The 20422-nt window shown below is 44.8% G+C and overlaps 1 protein-coding gene across 1 annotated transcript in view; it reads right to left on the reverse strand.

Moving 5' to 3' along the window:
- Prickle2 (prickle planar cell polarity protein 2) overlaps positions 1–9970 on the reverse strand; it is a 307686-nt gene extending 297716 nt beyond the window's left edge. The window contains exons 1-2 of the mRNA XM_042680266.1: positions 9929–9970; positions 9169–9254 (exon numbers count right to left, since the gene is read on the reverse strand). Of these exons, the coding sequence (XP_042536200.1) occupies positions 9169–9254; positions 9929–9970 (128 nt within the window). The remainder of the gene's footprint in view (positions 1–9168; positions 9255–9928) is intronic.
- Positions 9971–20422: the final 10452 nt, after the last annotated feature.

Here is a 20422-nt window from a genome sequence, read left to right on the forward strand (position 1 = left end):
ATCAACCACCAGCACCTGACCCTTTTTTGCTTATTAATGCCATGGGCAGAGTTTAAAAGCTATCTTCCTCTTATAGTTTTTTTTTTTAACATACATTATGAGGGTGCAGGGTCCAATTCAAGCTCCACTTCAGGGAGAGCAGGACATGCAACATGAATTCTTGGGAATTCTCCTTTTATTAAGGCCATGGAGAACCTCACAGAAGGGAATCTCTGGTCTTTTCTGAATGGTCTGTGAGACCAGAATCATCACACCCAACCAATGAAGGGCTTCAGCTCATGGTGACCCAACAGCTTTTCATCAGATCTTCTCCCAGCTTAACCAGTCCTGTTTCCATGATCACTTAAAACAAAGTATCCAAGAATCCTAGACTACAGGCACATTGCACATATCATTCGGTTTATCCCCACGGAATCCATACCAGAAAAGCCACATTACTCCTTTCACTAATGGGAAAGCAAGGCTTAGAGAGGGTAAGCCACTTGCCCAAAGCTGCTTCAGCCAGTAGGAGGCACAGCATCCCAACAATCCATCTTTCAAGACTTTCCTTTAACCTCTTAGCTACAATTCTCCCACAAGGGCCCTTAACCAACCTTACTGAAGCTTTTATGGCACTGGCTGGAAAGAACACATTTCTCCCCAGAGATTGGCCCCCATGGCTGTCCTATACACAGGCAGGTAGAAATCCTTTGATCTCAAAAAGCTGAGTGATCTGGGAAGAATTCCCAGTAGGAATGCTCCATCTCTCCACAGGGAAATCCCTCTGGGTACTCATTAAAGGCAGGGTTAAAGGTTAACCTTCAAGCTTTTTGAACCAGGAGATCACAAAATAACAAATTTATTAGGTTCTCTTCCTCCCACCAGCTTCTGAGGCATTCAGGCATCAATAGGACATGTGCATCCCAGGCAGGATTAAAGACAAATAAAATTTATTTTGAATAAATGAGGACTGACACTGATGGTCTGTGTTTTCTCACTGTTCATCAGTCACAAATTGTCACTCAGGGCATTTAAACAAGGATTAATTACCACAGTGCTGAACAAGCTGAAGATATCTCAAATGTTGCAATTGAAAGAGTGCAGAACTACACTCAGAATTATAACCTAGTCAGGGAAGGAAATAGCACCATCTTTATGGAGTACATATTGACAGCTCTTCAACCTTTGCATGTTCCTTATCTTCTGACCTAGCAATTCAAATTATGCCCCAAAAATACAAAACTGAGTTAAGAAAATAACCACAGGCATATTGTAGCATTAAGAAAAGTCATGCTTTTAGAGCATACCCTAATAAAACAATAGAAAATCACCACCAATATGACCACAAACAAAACCGCTTGACTGTAATAATTAACACATGGATTGCAAGAGCTAATTAATGTGCTAGATCTTTTGGCTCTCTATATACTGACATAGAAAGGTGTCTAGTAGTATTTCTAAGTATGAAAAAGCAAGCAATAAAAGACAACAATGTAGAATGTTCTGTAATATTAACAAACTGATTTCAATGAATCTGAGGAAATAAATACCAAACTATCAACAACACAGTCAATAGCCCAGTAGCCAACAAACAGCTTCTGTTCTGTACAAGGGCAGTTACTAGATGTGTGCAGTTCTGAAATACTGGAATCTTCACAGCAGAGAAAAATACTTAGCAGCTAAGCAGCCTGCTGGTTGGTTTACCTCTGTAATTTGCACTTGATAACATGCCTGATGGAAGCTGAGGGTTGTTGTGGTTTTTTTTTAAATACTTCTAGGCTGTAAGAGTTGTTAAAACTCCTCAATTCTGCCATTACAAGAGTACCTCAGATGACACCCCATAAACGGATATAGCCATGTTCCAATAAATTTCACTTGTGGAATTTTAATATTAAAAACTTGAGCATGTCTTATGAAAGAAAAATTTTATATGAAACATACAAATATATCATGTCACATATATATGTGAAATATGTGATAAATGATATTTTATATATATATTACACATTTTACATAACTTTTTAGAAAGGCAGCATCTAAAGCCACAAATATTATTCTTTTGATTTTTTTCCAGCCACTTTAAAACATAAGAGCCATTCTTAACTAATAAGCACAAAACAAGCATGAAGCAGGGCTAATTTTGCCCCCTTGGCTAAGATTTGCTAACTTCTGTGCTAAAAATCATATAGAAAGGTTTTCTCCTCTATGCTTTGTGTGCTTTACATATACAGGTGTATGTGTGATATTAATATCTTTTATTACACTGATGCCTATTAATATGATGCAGGGATAATCACACATATATACTGGGATGAACTGATAGAAAACTCCTATTAACAAAACTTCAGTTTCTTCTTGGCATGTTATCAAGTGAAAATTATATAGAGGAGCCAACTACCAACCTTGCTGGCTATTAAGTATCTCTTCCTGCTTTCATAACTGCAGGCGTAAGTCAGTCAGTCAGTCTGTCAGTCTCCATCTCTCTTATACTTTCTCCCTTCCTCTTTCTCTTTATTCCTTTCCCTCTTCCCCCCCTTCTCGCTCTCATTTTCCCCTTTTTCTGTACATCCATTGACTGAGACAGAGTATTTTTTTTCTCTCCAAGTAGAATAATCAGTTGGGACCCACTTCTCAGCTAAATCACAATCCACTAAAGAAAACCAGGCCAACATCACCCCAAATTATGGCCCCAGTCATCCGTCCACAGAATCGCCAGGGCAACTCAGCAGAGGCGCTTTTCAAGGCACAAGTTCTCTGGCCCAGGTTGCTCACATTGCCCCTAGAGCAACCAAGGCCCAGCCAAAGCATGCGCCTAGAAATTCAGCCGTTTGTTCAAGACAACTCTGCCTAATTATTATGACCTCACAAAGCCAGCTCTGCTCTGGGCTGCCCATGTCAGCCGCTCCTAAAAGTGGACTCCAAAAGGCTGTTCCAAAAGCCCACCTTTTAATGTTTGAGTTAAATCTACATTTATCAGCAAAATGGAAACATTAAAGGGATTACAAGGGGCTTAGAAGCTACTGGAGATTCATTGATCTGGTCTTGCAAGCCTCCGGTCCACAGGCCTTCAGAAATAGCTTTGTCCGTCCTCTGTTTCTTTGTTCCCTTTGATTTAACCACCATTCTCATCAAAGGTAGCGGTGATGGTTCCTCTAGTCCTGGTGCCAAAAGATTTCCAGATTCCTTTATTCGAAACCAAGAGAGCTCCTTGCAATTGCCCTGGATAGTGGTTAGACCAGGGGTTGGCACACATTTCTGGTAAGCAATCAGGTACTAAATATTTCAGGCTGTGTAGGCTTTCACCACTACTCAATACAGCCACTGTCACAGGAAAAAAACTATAGATGCAATCCAGCGATACCACGCTGGGGCATCTATCCAGAATAACACAATTCAGAATAAAGACACCTGTACATCCATGTTCAGTGATGCACTATTCATGATAGCCAAACTATAGAAGCAGCTCAGATGCCCTACAGTGTATGAATGGATCAAGAAAAAAATGTATTAGTCATCTATCAGAGAGAACATTGTGTCATTTTCAGGGACATGGATGGAGCTATAAACAATTATGTTATATGGAGTAATTCAGGCTCAAAGAGACAAATGAAGCATGTTTCTCTCATATGTGGACATTACCTCTAAAACATAAACATACATGAAAACATACAGGATTATATGCATATATATACACAAACAAATTGACTAAAGGATGGTATACTCAGGGGAGGATTCCAATGGTGCGACTCCTCTAAACAACTAAGGAATGGTTTAACAAAGTGAATACCAAAACACTGACATGTGTTTTGTTGAGGGAAGGGGCTTGGGTAGGCAGGTCAATGCTTAGAGGAAATGAAGTCAAATATGTGAAAATTGAACCAAGTAACTTGAGGGTGTGGATGGGATTAGCAAAGGTAGGGGGAGTGATGGAAGCGGTGACACTGATCAGGATGCAGTATACTCATAGTCTGACATTGAATTGAAACCCCTCCATCTAACTACTGAAAAGTTTAAAAATTATAGATGAGATGCACCTGAATTTAGTCAGGTGCATTATATATAGACAATGAAATGTGAATTTTACATAATTTTTACATCACAAAATATTAATCTCATCTTATTTGTTCCCTCTTTAAACAGCTCCTTACATATATCCAACATACAAACAACTATTCTTGGTTCAGGAACTTTACAAGAGAGCAGAAGGATCAGATCTGGTCACTAGATCAAAAAAGCCAAGGGCCTTGACCTGTCTAGCACCTTGCAATTCACAGTGGAGTCCTGGGACCACTATCAGCAGTAGCCCTTTGGTGTTTGACAGAAAACCAGGATCTAAAGCCCAATCTCAAAGCTACAGAATTAAAACATGATTTGGACCAGATCTCCCAGCTATTAATATGCAAATAAAGAGAAGTCCTAGTCTAGCATAAAGTTTTTTGAAGTCAGATGGGTTTAGAATATCATTGACTAGCGGGTTGTGCAAATCTGAGACTCAGTTTCCTTACTCAGCCAAATGGGTATAAACAGTCCCACCCATCTGCACCAGCTGGCACGAATAAAAGAACGAATATAAAACATGCATTTATCTGTGCCAATGCTTTAAAAAAAAAAAAAGCACTAGTTGGTAGTTAAGCTATTTTTAAAGCATTTTTGCACAGATGGGAGTGCTCACTCGGGATTTGCAAATGCCATTTTATCTTCAATACCTGACGGGAAAGTTAAATGCAGAAAGAGGCCCCGGAGACACCCAGAATGTTGGATCAATGTCATGGACATCTAAGAGACCACTTGTGTCCCACCAGTTACTCTCATGCAGAAAATTCATCCTGATGTTACCACGTCTTCAAATGTCCCAAGAAAAGCCAGAAACCCAAACTTTAGGTTAGAGGGGAAAAAAAGTATCCTTGTTTAATATGCTATGTGGGTCGAACAAAATTCATCTGGTAGTTGAGTGTGATCCCAGGGTCTGTGTTGTGTGACCAGTGCCTTAGACTACTTCATACCAGGCAGTGTGAATGTCAGAGGCAATGGGCCCAATCCCAGCATCCTTCTCCCTAGCCTGGTATCCTTAGATAGGTTATGAAACAACTGGGAACCTCAGTTTCACAACCAGGAAAAATGATTACATATACCTCAAGGGGTTTGGTGAAGATAAAATAAAAATATTGGCTACACACAGGAGCCCCTCAAGCATGTATAATTGCACATGTTAGTTTGTGTTGTTCTGTGATGTTGTTTTAGTAGTATTATTCATTATTATTTGTGTATGTGTGCACGTGTGCTAGGGCTGGGAACTCAGAGCCTGGGCACTGTCCCTTAGGGTTTGTGGATTTTTTTGTTCAAGGCTGGCTAAAGCTCTACTTCTTGAGTACAACTCCACTTCCCACTTTGGGGTAGTTAATGGGAGATAAGAGTCTCCTCAACTTTCCTGCCTGAGCTAGCTTTGAGCCTTGACCCTTAAATCTCAGCTTCCTGAATGGCTAGGATTATAGGCCAGAGTCAGCAGTGCCTGGCTACTATTGCTATTGTTATTAATTGGTTCATATGCATGTATGGAACATGCCCTCACTGTACACAAAAAGCCATTTTGCTCTCCCTGCTCTCACACTGCTTGCAAATGAGCAAGTGTAATTGGCCCACTCAGCCACCCTGTAGCAGATACAGTATGTGCCCAGTTATTAATGAGTGTGTTCTGGTCACAGTCCACAAAGCTGCTTTCCTCTTAATGAGCATCCTCTCTGCAGCCTAATAGCACTATGAAGTGATATTTCTTAGGAGATAGGTACCCTGTACAGGTAGAAGAGAAAGTTCTAGCTAAGAATTACCGCCTGTTGTGCTCCAAGATACAGAAAAACTCTTGCCTGTTGTTTTCTTCTTACAATTTCTAAAAATCTCCATATTTGCTGTCCAGGGGTAGACAGTAGAGTGACAATATGATCAATGGGGAAAATCTCTCCCATACAACAGTTCAGGGGGTTTGTTGTTGTTGTTGGCCAGTCCTGGATCTTGAACTCGGAACCTGGGTGCTGTCTCTCAGTCTCTTTGTGCTTAAGGCTAGTGTTCTACCACTTGATCCACAGAGCCACTCCTGGCTTTTCTGAGTAGTTTATTGGAGATAAAGAGTCTCATGGATTTTTCTGTCCAAGCTGGCTTTGAACCACAATCCCCAGATCTCAGGCTCCTGAGTAAATAGGATTACAGGCGTGAGCCACCAGCACCCCAGCTAACAGCTCAGGTTTTTGACAAGAACTTGAGCATCTCTCCTCCTTTAGGAAAGACTCCAAGAGGGACAACATTTTGTCAACCCCAGTGCTAGGTGTTTAAACTCAAGGTCTCTCATCTTACAAGGTATAACTCTTGTTCTAGTACAGGCTGGGTAGGATTCAGTGGATCTAGTCAGGGGCCTGAGGCTGTCCCTTCATAATAAGTTCCCAGGAGACAGGCGGCTCTTGGTCCTACTCCAGCTTGAATCAGCAAGATTCTGCTCCCTTGCTTCCTTCAGGTCTCTGCTCAAATGTCATCTCTTTAGAGAGTCCCCTCCTGACTTACCTAAAATGTAATTATGTGCGCAATGGGGTCCTGAATCCTATCTATCTGTTCTTGGCCAGATCCCCAGTGTACCAGTCATGTACCTGGCTCAGAGCAAGCAAAGCAAAGATTTGTTGGGTGGAGAGATCCCAGGCTGGCAGGTGAGGGAAAGAAAAACTCAGAGAGCCTAAGTTATTTGTTCACACAGGGATTCAAAGCCAGAGCAAATGACAGCTAAGCTCTGTCTGCACTTCAAAGCCCCAGGTATCTGCTCCATGCCAGAAGGAAGCAAAGTTTATTTACATCGCACTTCCTTCCTAGAACTCATGGCCTTTGTGATGGGAGGAGTAACACAATTCTGTCCTGTTTTTAAGAAATGCTTGCTATATGGACGATGGGCTGGAGGGGACTGGGGCAGAAAAGAAGCCAGTTAAGAGGATACAGCAACTGGGTGCCAGTAGCTGATGCCTGTAATCCTAGCTACTCAGAGGGCTGAGATCTGAGGATTGCAGTTCAAAGCCAGCCCAGGCAGAAAAGTCTGTGTGACTCTTATTTCCAATAAACTATCCCCCAAAAAAGCCAGAAGTGGAGCTCTAGCTCAAATGGTAGTATGCTAGGCCTTAAGAGAAAGAAGCTCAGGGATAATGCTCAGACCCTGAGTTGAAGCCCCAGGATCAACACCAAAAAGATAAATAAAAGACACTGCAGGGTTTCTTGGTATTTGGGGGAAAGAGGTTACAAGCCTCCAGTCTCTCTCAGACCTTTTCCTACACAGGTACGAGTCTCTCCAAGGATTCACATCTTTCCAGAGGCCAATGTGGAGCTCCAAAGAAAACTATGCCATAACCCAGAAATGCTCTGACAAAGTTCACCCAAAATTATGGCCATGGGGTGGGACTCTAAGGCGGGACAGGATCAAGACACAGCTTCCTGTCCCTGTGGGTCAGGCGATGGGTTGAAACACCATGAAAACGCTATTCACTGCACAAAAAGAAGCCTTTCTGCTGTGAGCGGAGAAATTGCTTCAGCATGAAAAATCCCTCGGCCTGATGAAAGGTCTCTTTCCAAAAGAAAAGCTCCTTGCGGGTGGAGAATAAAACTCTTGTCTTGCCATCACAATCAGGGGCTATAAATGGTTCAATCTCGTCAAGAAGCATGATCGTCAAGGTCTAAGCACCTGGCATTGCCAAAAAAAAAAAAAAAAAAGAGGCCACTTAGATCTCCTGGGCAGTGGTTGGAGGGAAAATAATGGCCAAAATCAGTGACCATCTACTATGTACCTGGACAAACCAAGTTTGGGGTATTTCATTTAATCCCTGCAGTGAGTGCCTTTGTTATCCCTCTTGACCACTAGAGAGCTAAGGAGAGTTAGAGGCTGACAGGTCAGAGATCACACAACTGGGGAAAAGAGAAGCCAGGTTACACACCCACACCAAGACACTACCTAACCAGGCCGCAGATCAAAGTTGAGCCACAGAGGGTAGGGGGAGGAAGGGACATTGGAAATCACCTGCCTCTCCTTTCATTAGCTCTATTACAAGGAAGGTAGAAGTCAAAATAGAAGCCATGAGCATGTCTGTCATACTGGATTCATGCCCCTATACATGACCTACTTTTACACTTGGGACACACGAGGGCCCGTCTGGGAAACACGTATTTGAGCTACAAAATTGGCACTACTGACAGATTCCTTTGCCGGCCCATTACATATTTATAAGGTTGCCTGCCCTGACTCTCACACTCAAGTTATTAAATGCTGGGGAACCATTACGGCTGGGCTCCTTGCTCTGAAACAAAGGCAGATAAGCTGCTGAGCCACTGGAAGCAGGGACAAAAGCACTTCATTTCGGAAGGGCCAGTTCTGGAAGTTTCCTTATAACTGGGTGTCCAGCTCACAATACAATCAGAAGAAAGGAGGGAAGAGCAAAGAGAGGAGGGGGAAAAAATAATCACAGCCCCCTTCAAAAGTGATGAGGCAGACCTGCTAACCTGGTAGGGAAGAATACCAGACAACTCTCTGTCCTCTATCACCAAATTGCATCCATGAAGTTGCCAAAAGGGGATCTACCTCTTTAGGTCACCAAACACAGCCCGCAGGCCTGCACCCCAACTTTTCCCAACCACCAGATTCACATCGCGGGTGGGAGGGGGTCGTGCACCCAGCTGCTTCTTTGCTCAAACAGAATTACCCCACTCCAGGCTGAGACTGCCTGAAGTCAACACTCAAAGCACATTAATAAGAAACAGCTGGCCACCAAGAGGGTTGACACAGCACAGACGGGCAGCGGTGGATTTGTGGTTGGGACCCAGAGTTTCAGGGGCTGAATTAGAAACACCAGCCAGTTTCCCAACCTCCCCTCCCCGCACCCGCTGTGCCGGTGGCACATGCCCAGGTTGAACTGTTGGGGGCCCTAAGTTCACCTACACACTTGGTGGGGGTGCTGACACTTTTTCAAGCTTGCCAATCTCAGGAAAATGCAGCCCTGAGCCGGGCCACTTCCACCTTCAATATTTGTAGCAGATGTAGCCTGGCTCTTAAAGGAACAGCCGCTTGCATTCTTTCCATGTGACTTACAAGTCAGCTTTTCAGGGAGGGAATTTGATTTTCTTGTTCTTTTTCCCTCCCCTCTCTGCCCTGTGGTGCGTTCAAAGCCATCCTACCTCCATTTATGCAAGGCGAAGCCGGGACACTGGTCACCGCAGGCGTTACATGGCTGGCCTCTCTCTATCCGCCCCAGGCCGGTCAACTTCAAAACAAAAAGACAGCACAGACATGTCTCCACCTCAGGGCTCCCTGCGGAACTCACTCCCCAGTGTCCTCCCAAGCCCTCCTCGGTGGGGCTGGACTCCCAACTGCCTCTCTCTGACGGAGGGGGAGCCTGGGGCTGGTGTTGCCAGGGACCCCGGGAAGGGGGCAGGGTCCCCGGCCTGGGGGACCCTGTGCGCGGATCCAGGTGGGCAGAGGTCCGGCCGGGGCACCAAACCACTACGGAATGGCCTTGACTGTGGCTTTGTCTCCCCTAGACACCTTGGCCACGGGTTTCCAAGAAACAAAAGCCAAAGCCCTTGCTGTTCCACACACACACCCCGAGTTCCCCGCGAGGGGCCGCGGGGCGCGCGCCCCGGGACCAGTGTGCGCTTCTGAGAAGGTGGCAGCAGAAGACACCCCAAAAAGACCACCCCCAAGTCCACTTCTGGGCTAGGGCTGGGACTCGGGGGAGACGCGGGAGGGCTTCCCGGGGGCTCCCTGGACGGTGACACGGTGGCCCGGAGCCCGGGCGCGCCCGCCCCCCGCCCGCCGCCCGCCGGGCCGGCTTACCTGGGGCCACAGGTGCGCGGCCGCGGGGCGCAGCGGGGCCGCGCGCGGGCGGCCGGCTGCAGGGACCCGGAAAGCGGCCCCGCTGCGCTCGGGGACACTCACCGAGCGGCTGGAGAGTCTCTTCCGTGAGCTCCGGCCGAACATGGCCGGGCACCCTCCGGCAACAACGCCGCGCCGTCCGACCGTCCGTCCGTCGGGTCCGTCTGTCCGTGCGCCCCCCCACCCCGCGCCTTGGGGAGGGAGGGTGGGTCGCCTAGGCGGGCACCCCCCTCCACCCGGTGGCCCGCCGGCCTGGCTGTCTCCGCCTGCCTGGCAGCCCCCGGCCGGCTCCCGAGCGCACGCCTCCCGCGCCTCCGCCCCCTCCCCGTCCACGCCCCTCCTCTCTCCCGCGTCCCCGCCCTCGCCGGGATCGCCCCGCGGTCCACCGGCCCTTCCCGCCCCTCCCCGCCCCAGCTCTGGCCCCCTTCTCCCCTCCCCTGCCTCCCGGCCCAGCCAACTCCAGAGACTCACTTCCTATGCCCACCCCGCCCCAAGATTCTGCCCTCCCCGCCAGCACACACACGCGGGTCCCCGAAGTCAGGGGCGGGGAGGGACCGCGTCCCCGACCCCATCTGCAGTGCAGGGGCGCGGGGGGGGGGGGCGGGGGGGAGGACAGATGAGGACTGAGGGGTGGCGGTTTGGGGGTTTGTTTTTTTTTTCCTTTTGCATTGTGCTCTGAAGTCACCGATGGTAAAAGTTGATCTCTTTAGGACACGGCCACGCCCCGTGGCTGACACATTCCTACAGCCCACTGAGGCACAGGCACAGAATAGTCCCCCGTCCTGGTCTACACGTCTGTCCCCAACCTGGCCAGGGCTGGAATCCACAGGCTGCTCCTTAAGTCATGTCTGTGTACTCATCTGTGGGCTGGTTGGTGATGGGTCCTCATTGTTCACCTCTTTGTGCTTTTGTCTTCTGATCAATAATTTGTTAAAAGGGGTGGGGTGGGGGGTTTAAAAAACAAGAGGCATAATCAATTTAACAAGACGATTAATTGTTGAAAGGTGAGTTGGCAACATGTATGCTTACACAAAACTCAGGACCTATTACAGATTAGCTGTCACTCTCACACACACACACACACACACACAGAGGTTGTAATTCCGAGACACAGGCCGTGGCATCCACTTGTCATTGGTGTTTCAGCTCAAATATCACCTCCCCTGAGAATACTCCTGACCCTCTGTTACATCTCCCTCACATTCACACTGAATGTAGCCTACACTGAAATGATCTGTACTGCTCAACTTGTCCCTCACATCCAAACCCAAGTTGCATGACAGAAAGGACATTGTCCGCCTCACTTCAGGCTCTTTAGAGCCTGAACGGTGCTTTTACATCGTAGCTACTCTATAAATATTTGTCAAAAGAAGACATTCTTCTCCTTGTTGACAAAGATGACTGTGTGGCTTGACTTGTCACAAAGGAGACATTGAACCTGAGTGAAGGAAAGCTGTCTGCCTGCTGTAACACAGCAAATCAGTGGCGAGATAAGTCCAGTCGGACCTCAAATTCAAAACGATAGGGGGATGCAATTCAGATACCCCATGTGAATCATTAATGTTAGCAGGCCAACTGCAGTCCTTTGACTGTATATGAAGTTCTGTTTAGTTTCTGAGACAGAATTTTGCCTCACGAACAAAATTTACAGGGGCACCAACAAACTCACATGACATTTGGTTCTTTAGAATATTGTATATTACATGCAATTTCCTAAACAACCAAAATTAGTGCTAAAAATGCCATGATGTACCCAGTGTGGTAGCTCACACCTGTAATCCTAGGTGGAAGACTGAGATGAGAGAACGAAGGTTTGAGGCTTCTCTGGGCAAAAGCTCAAAATTCTATTTGGGAAATAAAGTGAAAAGGGCAAAGGCATGGTCCAAGTAGCACACGGTCCTGTGTTTAAACTCCAGTACCATCAAAAAATAAAAATAAAAATTTAAATCCATTCTCCAGGAACAGAATATCAATTATTTTAAATAACAACAGGATTTCACTTCTTACTACCCTATCCCACCCTAATTCTGGCCCCCATAAGAATGCTTTGAACTCAGACAGCATAAATTGAGTACCTCAATATTGGTTTTTATCTTCGTAGTGACCAACATCACATCAGACAGTAAATTCCCAGTGTGAAGGCCATGACTTATTTATCTCTTTATTTGCCCAGGCCCAGCGGAGTCTGGCTCATCTCCAATTCTAACAAGCATTCACTAAATGACTGAGTAAAAGGCAGTGATTTCAGTAGCTTTCGTGGAGAGGGGGACTTAGCAATGATGCAGGTCAGTGGCAGGCAGCATGCTCACCTGGCCTGCTCAGCAGGGCTCCTACACAGTCAGCTCTGCCCTGCATGTGGCCTGGTATAGGCAGGAAAGTAGAGAGGGGAAGAGAGGAGAGCGGTGCTCAGATTGTGATGATGGACATCATCTAGTTGTGTTTTAATTAATTTTTTGAAGTGCAGGTCAGTCATAGCACAGGCCATTGCAAATTTGCAACAGATGGAAGGCAGGTAGGTGTGCTGGGTGGCACCTTCCTCAGATTTCCTCAGAGGAGCTACTGGAGCTGGCAACAGTCTTCTGTCTCTCTCTCATTCCTAGATCTATGTGAGGTGATCTGAATACCTTGGGCACATATTTTGGGATTTTGTTGTTGTTTTGTTTTTTCTAGTTCCAGGCCTTGAACTCAGGGCCTAGAGACCATTCCTTAGCATTTCTTGTTGTTGTTCAAGGCTAGTCCTCTATACCTCTTGGGCCATACCTCTACTTCTGGCTTTTGCTGGTTAATTGGAGATAAGAATCTCATGGAGTTTCCTGCCTGGGCTGGCTTTTGAACCTCAATCTTCAGATCTCAATCTCCTGAGTAGCTAAGAGTTTAAGTATGAACCATGCCACTAGTGCCCAGCTCAGGTGGTTCTTATTAACTTTGGTTGTTTGATTAAGTCTTGTGCACAAGGCTGCAGCCCATCCGGCAAATAGGGCTTTAAGAGTGCCTCTCCTGGCATGTTTTCCTTAAAAAAAAAAAAAAAAAAAAAAAAAACTTCTTGTGGTCTGTCCAAGCAAAAGCCTGTATTGTACGGTGTTATTTTACACCTGAGACTTGAATAGCAGCACTGTCTTCTCGATCTATTCAACAACCACTTTATCTTGCTTAGAACTAAAGATCTTTGCTGTCTGCTGGCAGTAAACATCAGGCAATTTTGTTTTGCATTTGCCATCCATAGGCACCTTTGATCTATGTTTTCCTTCATCTCTCAAGGCAATAAAACTACTAACAGAGCATGAAGAAATTCTCAATACAGGATTGGCAGCATGGGGACATATCTCTGCTAAAATATGAGCTAGAAACCAAAAGCTAGGCTAGAGTGTTTGGCTTTAGTCTTAAAATGAGCATTAAGAAACTAGAAAGAAACCGGGGTCTGGTAGCTCATGCTAGTAATCCTAATGGGAGGCTGAGATATGAGGATCGTGGTTCAAAACCAGCCAGGGCAGGAAAGTCTGTGAGACTTATATCGTCAATTAACCACCGAAAAGAAGGAAGTGGAGTTGTAACTCAAGAAGTAGAGTGCTGGCCTGGAGTAAAAAAGTTAAGAGATGGTACCCAGGCCCTGAGATTAAGCTCCAGTACTAGCATTGAAGGGAGGAGGAGGAGGAGGACGAGGAGGACGAGGAGGTGGGGGAGGAGGGGGCGGAGGAAAGAAAGAGAAGAAAGAATGAAAGAAAAAACAACAAAGGAAGGAAGGAAAGGAAAGGAAAGGAAGGGAGAGAGAAAGAAAGAAAGAACCTGGAAAGGGGCCAGGAGTGGTGTGTCACCACTGTAATCCCAGCTCCTTGACAGGTGGATTTCAGGAGGATTGCAATTCAAGGACAGCCTTGGAAAAAAGTTAAGGAACCTTCCTCAACAAACATGCTGGCCTTAGTGGTGCATGGTCTGTCATCCCAGATACAAAGGAGCCATAGGAGGATTGTGATCTGAGGCTGGCCCGAGGCAAAACTGTAAGACTCTTCCAAAAATAGCTAAAGCAGGAAAGGACTGGTGATGTGACTCAAGTGGTAGAGCATCTATCTAACAACCACAAGGCCCTGAGTTACAGCCAAAATAAAATAAACTAGGAAGACATACACAACATAAAGTGGTGGAATTATAAAGATGTGTCCTTTCTACCTTATAAATCTATCTACCTATCTATCTATCTGTATGAAATATGTGCTCGGTTTACATTCAGAAACAGATTTACCTAAAATTGACAAATTGTGCCATGGGGTTTTCTTATTAGAAATTAAATGTGTATCAGGTAGAGAAAAAGCCGTGTCTCTTCTCTCCTTGACCCATATACAAGTGCCTGTCCTCTCTATTTTATCTGAGTCTGTTAAGCAGGTGAGCTAGTGGCTTGCTGTTGCCACATGTGTGCTGCAAACCTCAGAAATGTGCCCCAGAAAGTTCATTCTAAAGCAGCAAGGAAGAACACGGTATCTAAGTACAGCCTCACCTGGTCCATAGTTCTGTGATGTACTAGAAACAAATCTGAATATTGCAAAAGAGTTAGAATCTCCCTGACACCCTGAGTTAGCACTTAGAAGCACCATCAACGTATCCTCTACTTCAGAAGACTACACATGGTGTTTGGAAGAGAAGATTTAAAACCAAGGGTGAGAGGGATGGGAGGGGCAGGGGTGTTGGGGGGTGGCTGACTGGACAGAGAATTCTCACTTAGTGATGGGTTATGTGGCTATTTCTTTCTTTCCACCAGCACTTTTATGTAGTCTGAAAATTTCCCTATCTAGGCATGAATCAGACACACATATATTTGAATATATGAATATATATCCATATGTATGTTGATACATAGACATACATATCTATATATGGGTATATATTTATATATTTGTCTATATACAGACACACATGTCTGTATACATATATATATATATATATATATATATATATACAGAAAAATCAGGGGAAAAACTGGAATAAAGAGACTACTGGTGGGCTAATATGTCACAGAACACTAAGTCATCTGAAGTTTATGAATATAGTCCAATACATTAAAAGAAGGCAAAAAATATGCCAAACAATTTAAGTTTTCTCTTTGAAAAGACTTAGAACTTAGTAGAGCCACTGGTCCAGCTTATCCTAAAAATGAAAAGCATGAATGTTCAAAATGTGGTTAAAGAGATAGTCAAGGGGGCTGGGAAGGTGGCTCAGTGGTAGAGCGCTTGCCTTGCATACATAAGGCCCTGGGTTCAATTCTTCAGCACGACATAAGCAAAAAGAAAAAAAGCCAGAAGTAGCGATGTGGCTCAAGTGGTAGAGCGCTAGCCTTGAGCTGAAGAGCTGAGGGACAGCGCCCAGGCCCAGAGTTCAGGCCCCACGACCGGACCCCCCTACCCCCCCCAAAAAAAAAGAGATAGTCAAGGGTGTTGTTTCTAGGACACACACACACACACACACACACACACACACACACACACACACAAAATCACAATCACAAGTAATCTAAATTCCTAAGAAAACCCAGTAAGTAAAAGTACATGGTGGCACACCTTTTGAATGACCATCTATCCAATCATTTAAAAAAATGTTGTACTGGGACGTTTACATGAGTATTATTCTATTTTAAAAAAGGCTTACAAAACAGCAATATAAATTCACATTTGCAGAAGATTTAGGATGCCTGTGATACTTTTTTTTTAAATCGCATATACTTGGGAAAAGTTCAGAAACCCTAGTTTCTCACACACAGGACGGCTCGGGGGACTGCCAGTGTACTGGGAGTGTATTGGGAGCAGGGAGGGCCTTCTGGGTCACGCAAGGTACCCTTGGGTAGTTGCATGCCTTTGAGAAGTCGGGGCTTTGCTGGGAGCGGAGTCGCCAGCCCCTCCTCCCTCCTGGTGTCTACACTTGATTCCCCAACACGCCCTAACTTCTCCTCCAGCTCAGCCCCCAGAGCTGCCCTGTCCCTAGGCCCTCCTTCCACCCTGCTGCCTGTATTTGTCATGGCTTCCAGAAAATGGACAGAAACCAGAAGAACACAGGGACAAGAGCGCCCATGCATACTGGTGTGCCGTTTTCCTTATTGTGGTTGGGAAACTTTGAAATACCAGGAAAGCTGCTATTTCTCCTCAATCCTGATGCCCAAATAAATTCTCCATCTCTGCCCTCCTCATCCCTCACCCCATACATGTAGAAACACTTCCTGGCTTGTCTTGCTAAGATTCACAGTTGAGCTGTTCTCCATCTTTCTGTGCTTCTGATGGCAGAATTCGGGAGGGCTCCAGGCAAGACTGGAAGGTAGGTTGGAAGGATACAGCCATTACAACCATAATGCACAAACCCTGAACCATGAGCTTTGAACCATGAACCTGTTTCCTCTTAACTTTTCATTCTAAACGGCTTAAACAAAACTGTCTCTTAAATGTGATGATACATTAGGAAGTACTTGTGGGGGCTTCTAAAATTCTTATGCCCAGGCCCACTAACTCAGAATGTATAGGGTTCAGCCCAGCCAGCCACATTTTTTAAAAACTACTGCGATTCCAGGGTGCAATCCTGGTGCAGCATCTCAACCTTTAGACCAACATCTCTCCCTCTTTGGCTAGGTCTGTTCATGTTGTTGTTGTTGGGTTTTTTTCTTTTTACCAGAAGCTTTGTCCAACTCTACCCTCTGATAACCTTGTTAACATCTCTGTGATAATTTATCATATAGCTAAAGACAGTAGCCCTGGATTTCAGCAGGGCTTTGTATATGCGCTGCTTGGGTACAAGCAGCCAAATATGTACAACTCTTAGGACAGTTGAATCAGCTTTGTCCCATGAAGGAACAAAAGAAAGCATGAGAGTTAGGTAATGGGAACATGGAAGAATCCTCGCGGTGTCAACAGGGATTCAGGGGAGATGGGTGTAAGGGGAATCTCACAAATTAATGTTCAGTGCCTGAGGTGGCCCTATCCCAGAGCATTATTTGCAGACGTTTGTCATGCTGGGAGCAGAGGACATCTCAAAAAAGGGCTGAGCTGTACATCCCAGCTGACAAAGGCCTCTCCTAACCTACACTCGGGCTTCAAGAATACCAAACTCTGCGTCTAGGATAATCTTAGCAGATGAGCAGAATAGCTCAATAGCTATGTACATATGACCATATAAGATGATGCTAAGTGAAATAAACTCCAAGAGATGGACACAAGAAGTTTTTCTTTGTTGTTATTGTTGTTTTTAATGTACTATGTGATTTGTTTTGTTTCTTTTGTATGTTCTTCCCCTATGGTATATACCCTGTTGTCACTGTATATGATTTTGGTACTCTGGTATTATATATATGTTTATTTGAATTAGGGAAAGGAAGAGGAACAACAGAATGGTGAGAGAAAGGACAAAGGGGAACCAATGCAAAAGCGACATACACAAGACAGTATGTTGGAAATGATCTGTACAACTTGGGGGGAGAGCTGGGGGAGGGAAAGTAGGAGGAAAATGAGGGAAAGGGTAACAAATTTGACAAGAAATGTACTTATTACCTTACTTATGTAACTGTAACCCTTCTATACATCACTTTGACAATACAAAAAAAAGAATATTGAAGTCAATTACAACCAACTCCACAATTCTCTTCGGTCAGAGTTCATTGGACCACTTGTGCCTATCTGACACCTACCCTGTTGGAGACCCAGGTGACCAGGGCTGGGGAATGCTACCAGAATGTTCTGACGTCGGACTCCAGATGAAGATCAGCCCTCAGCCTTGAAGTGCACAGACAATAAACAAACAACCAAACAATGTGAATGAAAGGGAAAAAAAAAACAGTTCCCACTCCAAGAAATGGCGTGGCTTTCCCTTCCTTCATCCATGTATCCCGGACTGCTCCACAGACAATAAAGTCCCTGTAAAGGTCCAGGGCTAAGTTACTCTTTCAGCTGTGTTAGAGATTAAGCACTTTTTCTAACATCTTGATCAGATGGATTTGATTGTTCATAGTTTAAACCAATTGCCTTGCATTTTTTCCATACCTAACTAGCAATCTCATACTGCCCAACTAAAAAACAAATCTGACACAATCTCTTCATATGATCCTTGCTTGATGTGTTCCATCTGAGAGAGGTGATTCCATTGTCTTTTCCAGCACTCCCAACCCTGGCTATATATTTGAATAATTAGAGGAACTATTTTCTTGAAAATGTCAAGCCTGGCTCCATCCCAGTCAATTAAAATCAGTATCCCCGAGGTAGGATCAGATGATGGATAGATTTTAAAGCTCTCTGGTTGAGTTTAAAGTCCAACCAGAGTTACAAATCTTAAATCAATCTTTTCCCATGCTTTATTGATTCATCTGGCCACCTCTTCCTTCTGTGTTTTTATGCTTCTCTTACTTTTAGACTATTCTTTCTCTTTCGTTATTCCCTCTCTGGCTACTCAGAGTAGACAGGATTTCTATTCTTCAAAAAAAAAAAATTAAGCTGGGTGCCAGTGGCTCATACCTGTAATCCTAGCTACTCAGGGGGCTGAGATCTGAGGATTGAGGTTCAAAGCCAACCTGGGCAAGAAAGTCCATGAGACTCTTATCTCCTATAAACCACTCAGAAAACTGGAAGTGGCACAGTGGCTCAAGTGGTAGAGCGCTAGCCTTGAGGAGCTGAGGGATAGCGCCCAGGCCTAAAGTTCAAGCCCAATGACAAAAAAATAATAATAATGTAGTTTTTAATCAATGGGAAAAAACCCTATTAGCAAGCTGATTACATTTTAAAATACAAAGTTACTAATGAGAATAGTATAATTCACTTTTAAGGGGAGGATCATAGTTCAAGGAATTGAGTTTCAAAGCTAGTGTTGCCTTTCATGCAAATGTTTATCTGCTAGTGCCAACCTGTAATGAAATTTTATATATGCCATTTCTGAAATGCAGGATCTCTTTTTAATGTCTGCCACAGAGGATGAATACATAGATTAGAGCAAGGCCTCTAATCCCTTGGTCTTCAACCATGATATCAGGGGTCTATCTAGCCTTAGAAGGATCTGGGAGTTTATTTAAAGTGTAGAATCCCAGTAACTCCCAATATGCATTTAAACAAAGTCTCCGCAGTGATAAGAATGCACACTGAAGTTTGAGAAGCACTATTCTAATGAACTGTGAACCCTGCCTCCATCCTTATTCTGGGACCACCCTGAACCCCCTCCTTGATTTGCCAGGGTTTGTTGGCACTGTGTTATTTGCACCCTCAGGCCCCCAAGGGATTGACTGTACAAACTCCAGTTCTAAATGTTCCAGTTGACACCATTCCTCTTCCTTGCCCTAGTAGTGTGTGGTAGGTTTATTATTATTCCTTAGTGAAAGAAAATGAGACTCGGACAAGTGAAGTGGCTTGTCTATGCTAGAGAGGACAGGCTTTGGGATTTTGATAGAACCCCATTGCGTTCCCAAGTTGGTTCTCTTCAAGAAAGTAGGAATGGCTGGGAAGGTGGCTTAGTGGTAGAGTGCTTACCTAGCATGCATGAAGCCCTGGGTTCGATTCCTCAGTACCACCTAAACAGAAAAAGCCAGAAGTGGTGCTGTGGTTCAAGTGGTGGAGTACTAGCCTTGAGCAGAAAAAAAAAAAAAGCTCAAGGACAGTGCCCAGGCTCTGAATTCAAGCCCCAGGACTGGCAAAAAATAAAATAAAATAAAAACAAAAAAAGAAAATGGCGTAAGACAATTGGTGTGACCTGAGCACCTCTGAATTTGGACAGAAACTTGCACAATTCTTTCTCTGCCGCTACTAAACACAGACCAGAGGTCCTGCTACAGAGACTCACACTCGACCCACTCACCTTGGAAATGACCAAATGTAACATTAGAGCCACATTCACAACCCATCAGAACATTGCCCTGAAGAGAGAGCTGTCTGCCCGCCTGCCCCTTGGCAAATCTCCACCCGGACAAGCTCTCATTTCCTCTCAGCACAGGATCTGCTCTCTTGAATAGGAAAACTTATGTTTTTTCCTTCATGCTCTTTCTTCCAAGCTCCAAATCCTCACACCAGATGATGCATCTTTCTCTGACCTATATGGAACACGTAACAATTTTAAGGAGTGATTTTTTTTATCACTGGAACTTGATTTTAAGTGGAACTGAATCTTCCTACAGAGTTCACAGCTGGGGTCAGACAGGTCAGATGTTAAGTGCTGTGGGGTCATCTCTTTAGTCTTTTAAATGGAATAATCAATGCCATAGACTAGGTCAGCAACTGCCTCCCAGCAGTGGCTCTTGGCATTGCGTAAGCTTGTAAAATGAATGAGTAGTAGACTGTATTGTTCTTTCTTCATAGAAGTCATTGCCAGAAATTAAGGATCTGTATGAGTCAGGGCAGCCTCGCTAGACCAATAAGCACTACATTTCATCGACCTGTCAAAAGAGCTGTTTTAAGTCATGAAGGGTGTCACGCACCTGTAATCCCAGCTACTCAAGAAACAGAGATTGGAAGCATCATGGTTAAAGGCTAGTCTAGGCAAAAATGTTAGCAAGACTCTGTCTCAACATCAAGATGGGTATGGTGGAATATGTCTTAATCTCACCTAAATGGGCAG

This window comes from Dipodomys spectabilis, unplaced genomic scaffold (assembly GCF_019054845.1).
Source record: "Dipodomys spectabilis isolate Male_0828 unplaced genomic scaffold, ASM1905484v1 ptg000054l, whole genome shotgun sequence".
NCBI classification, from domain to species: Eukaryota; Metazoa; Chordata; class Mammalia; order Rodentia; family Heteromyidae; genus Dipodomys; species Dipodomys spectabilis.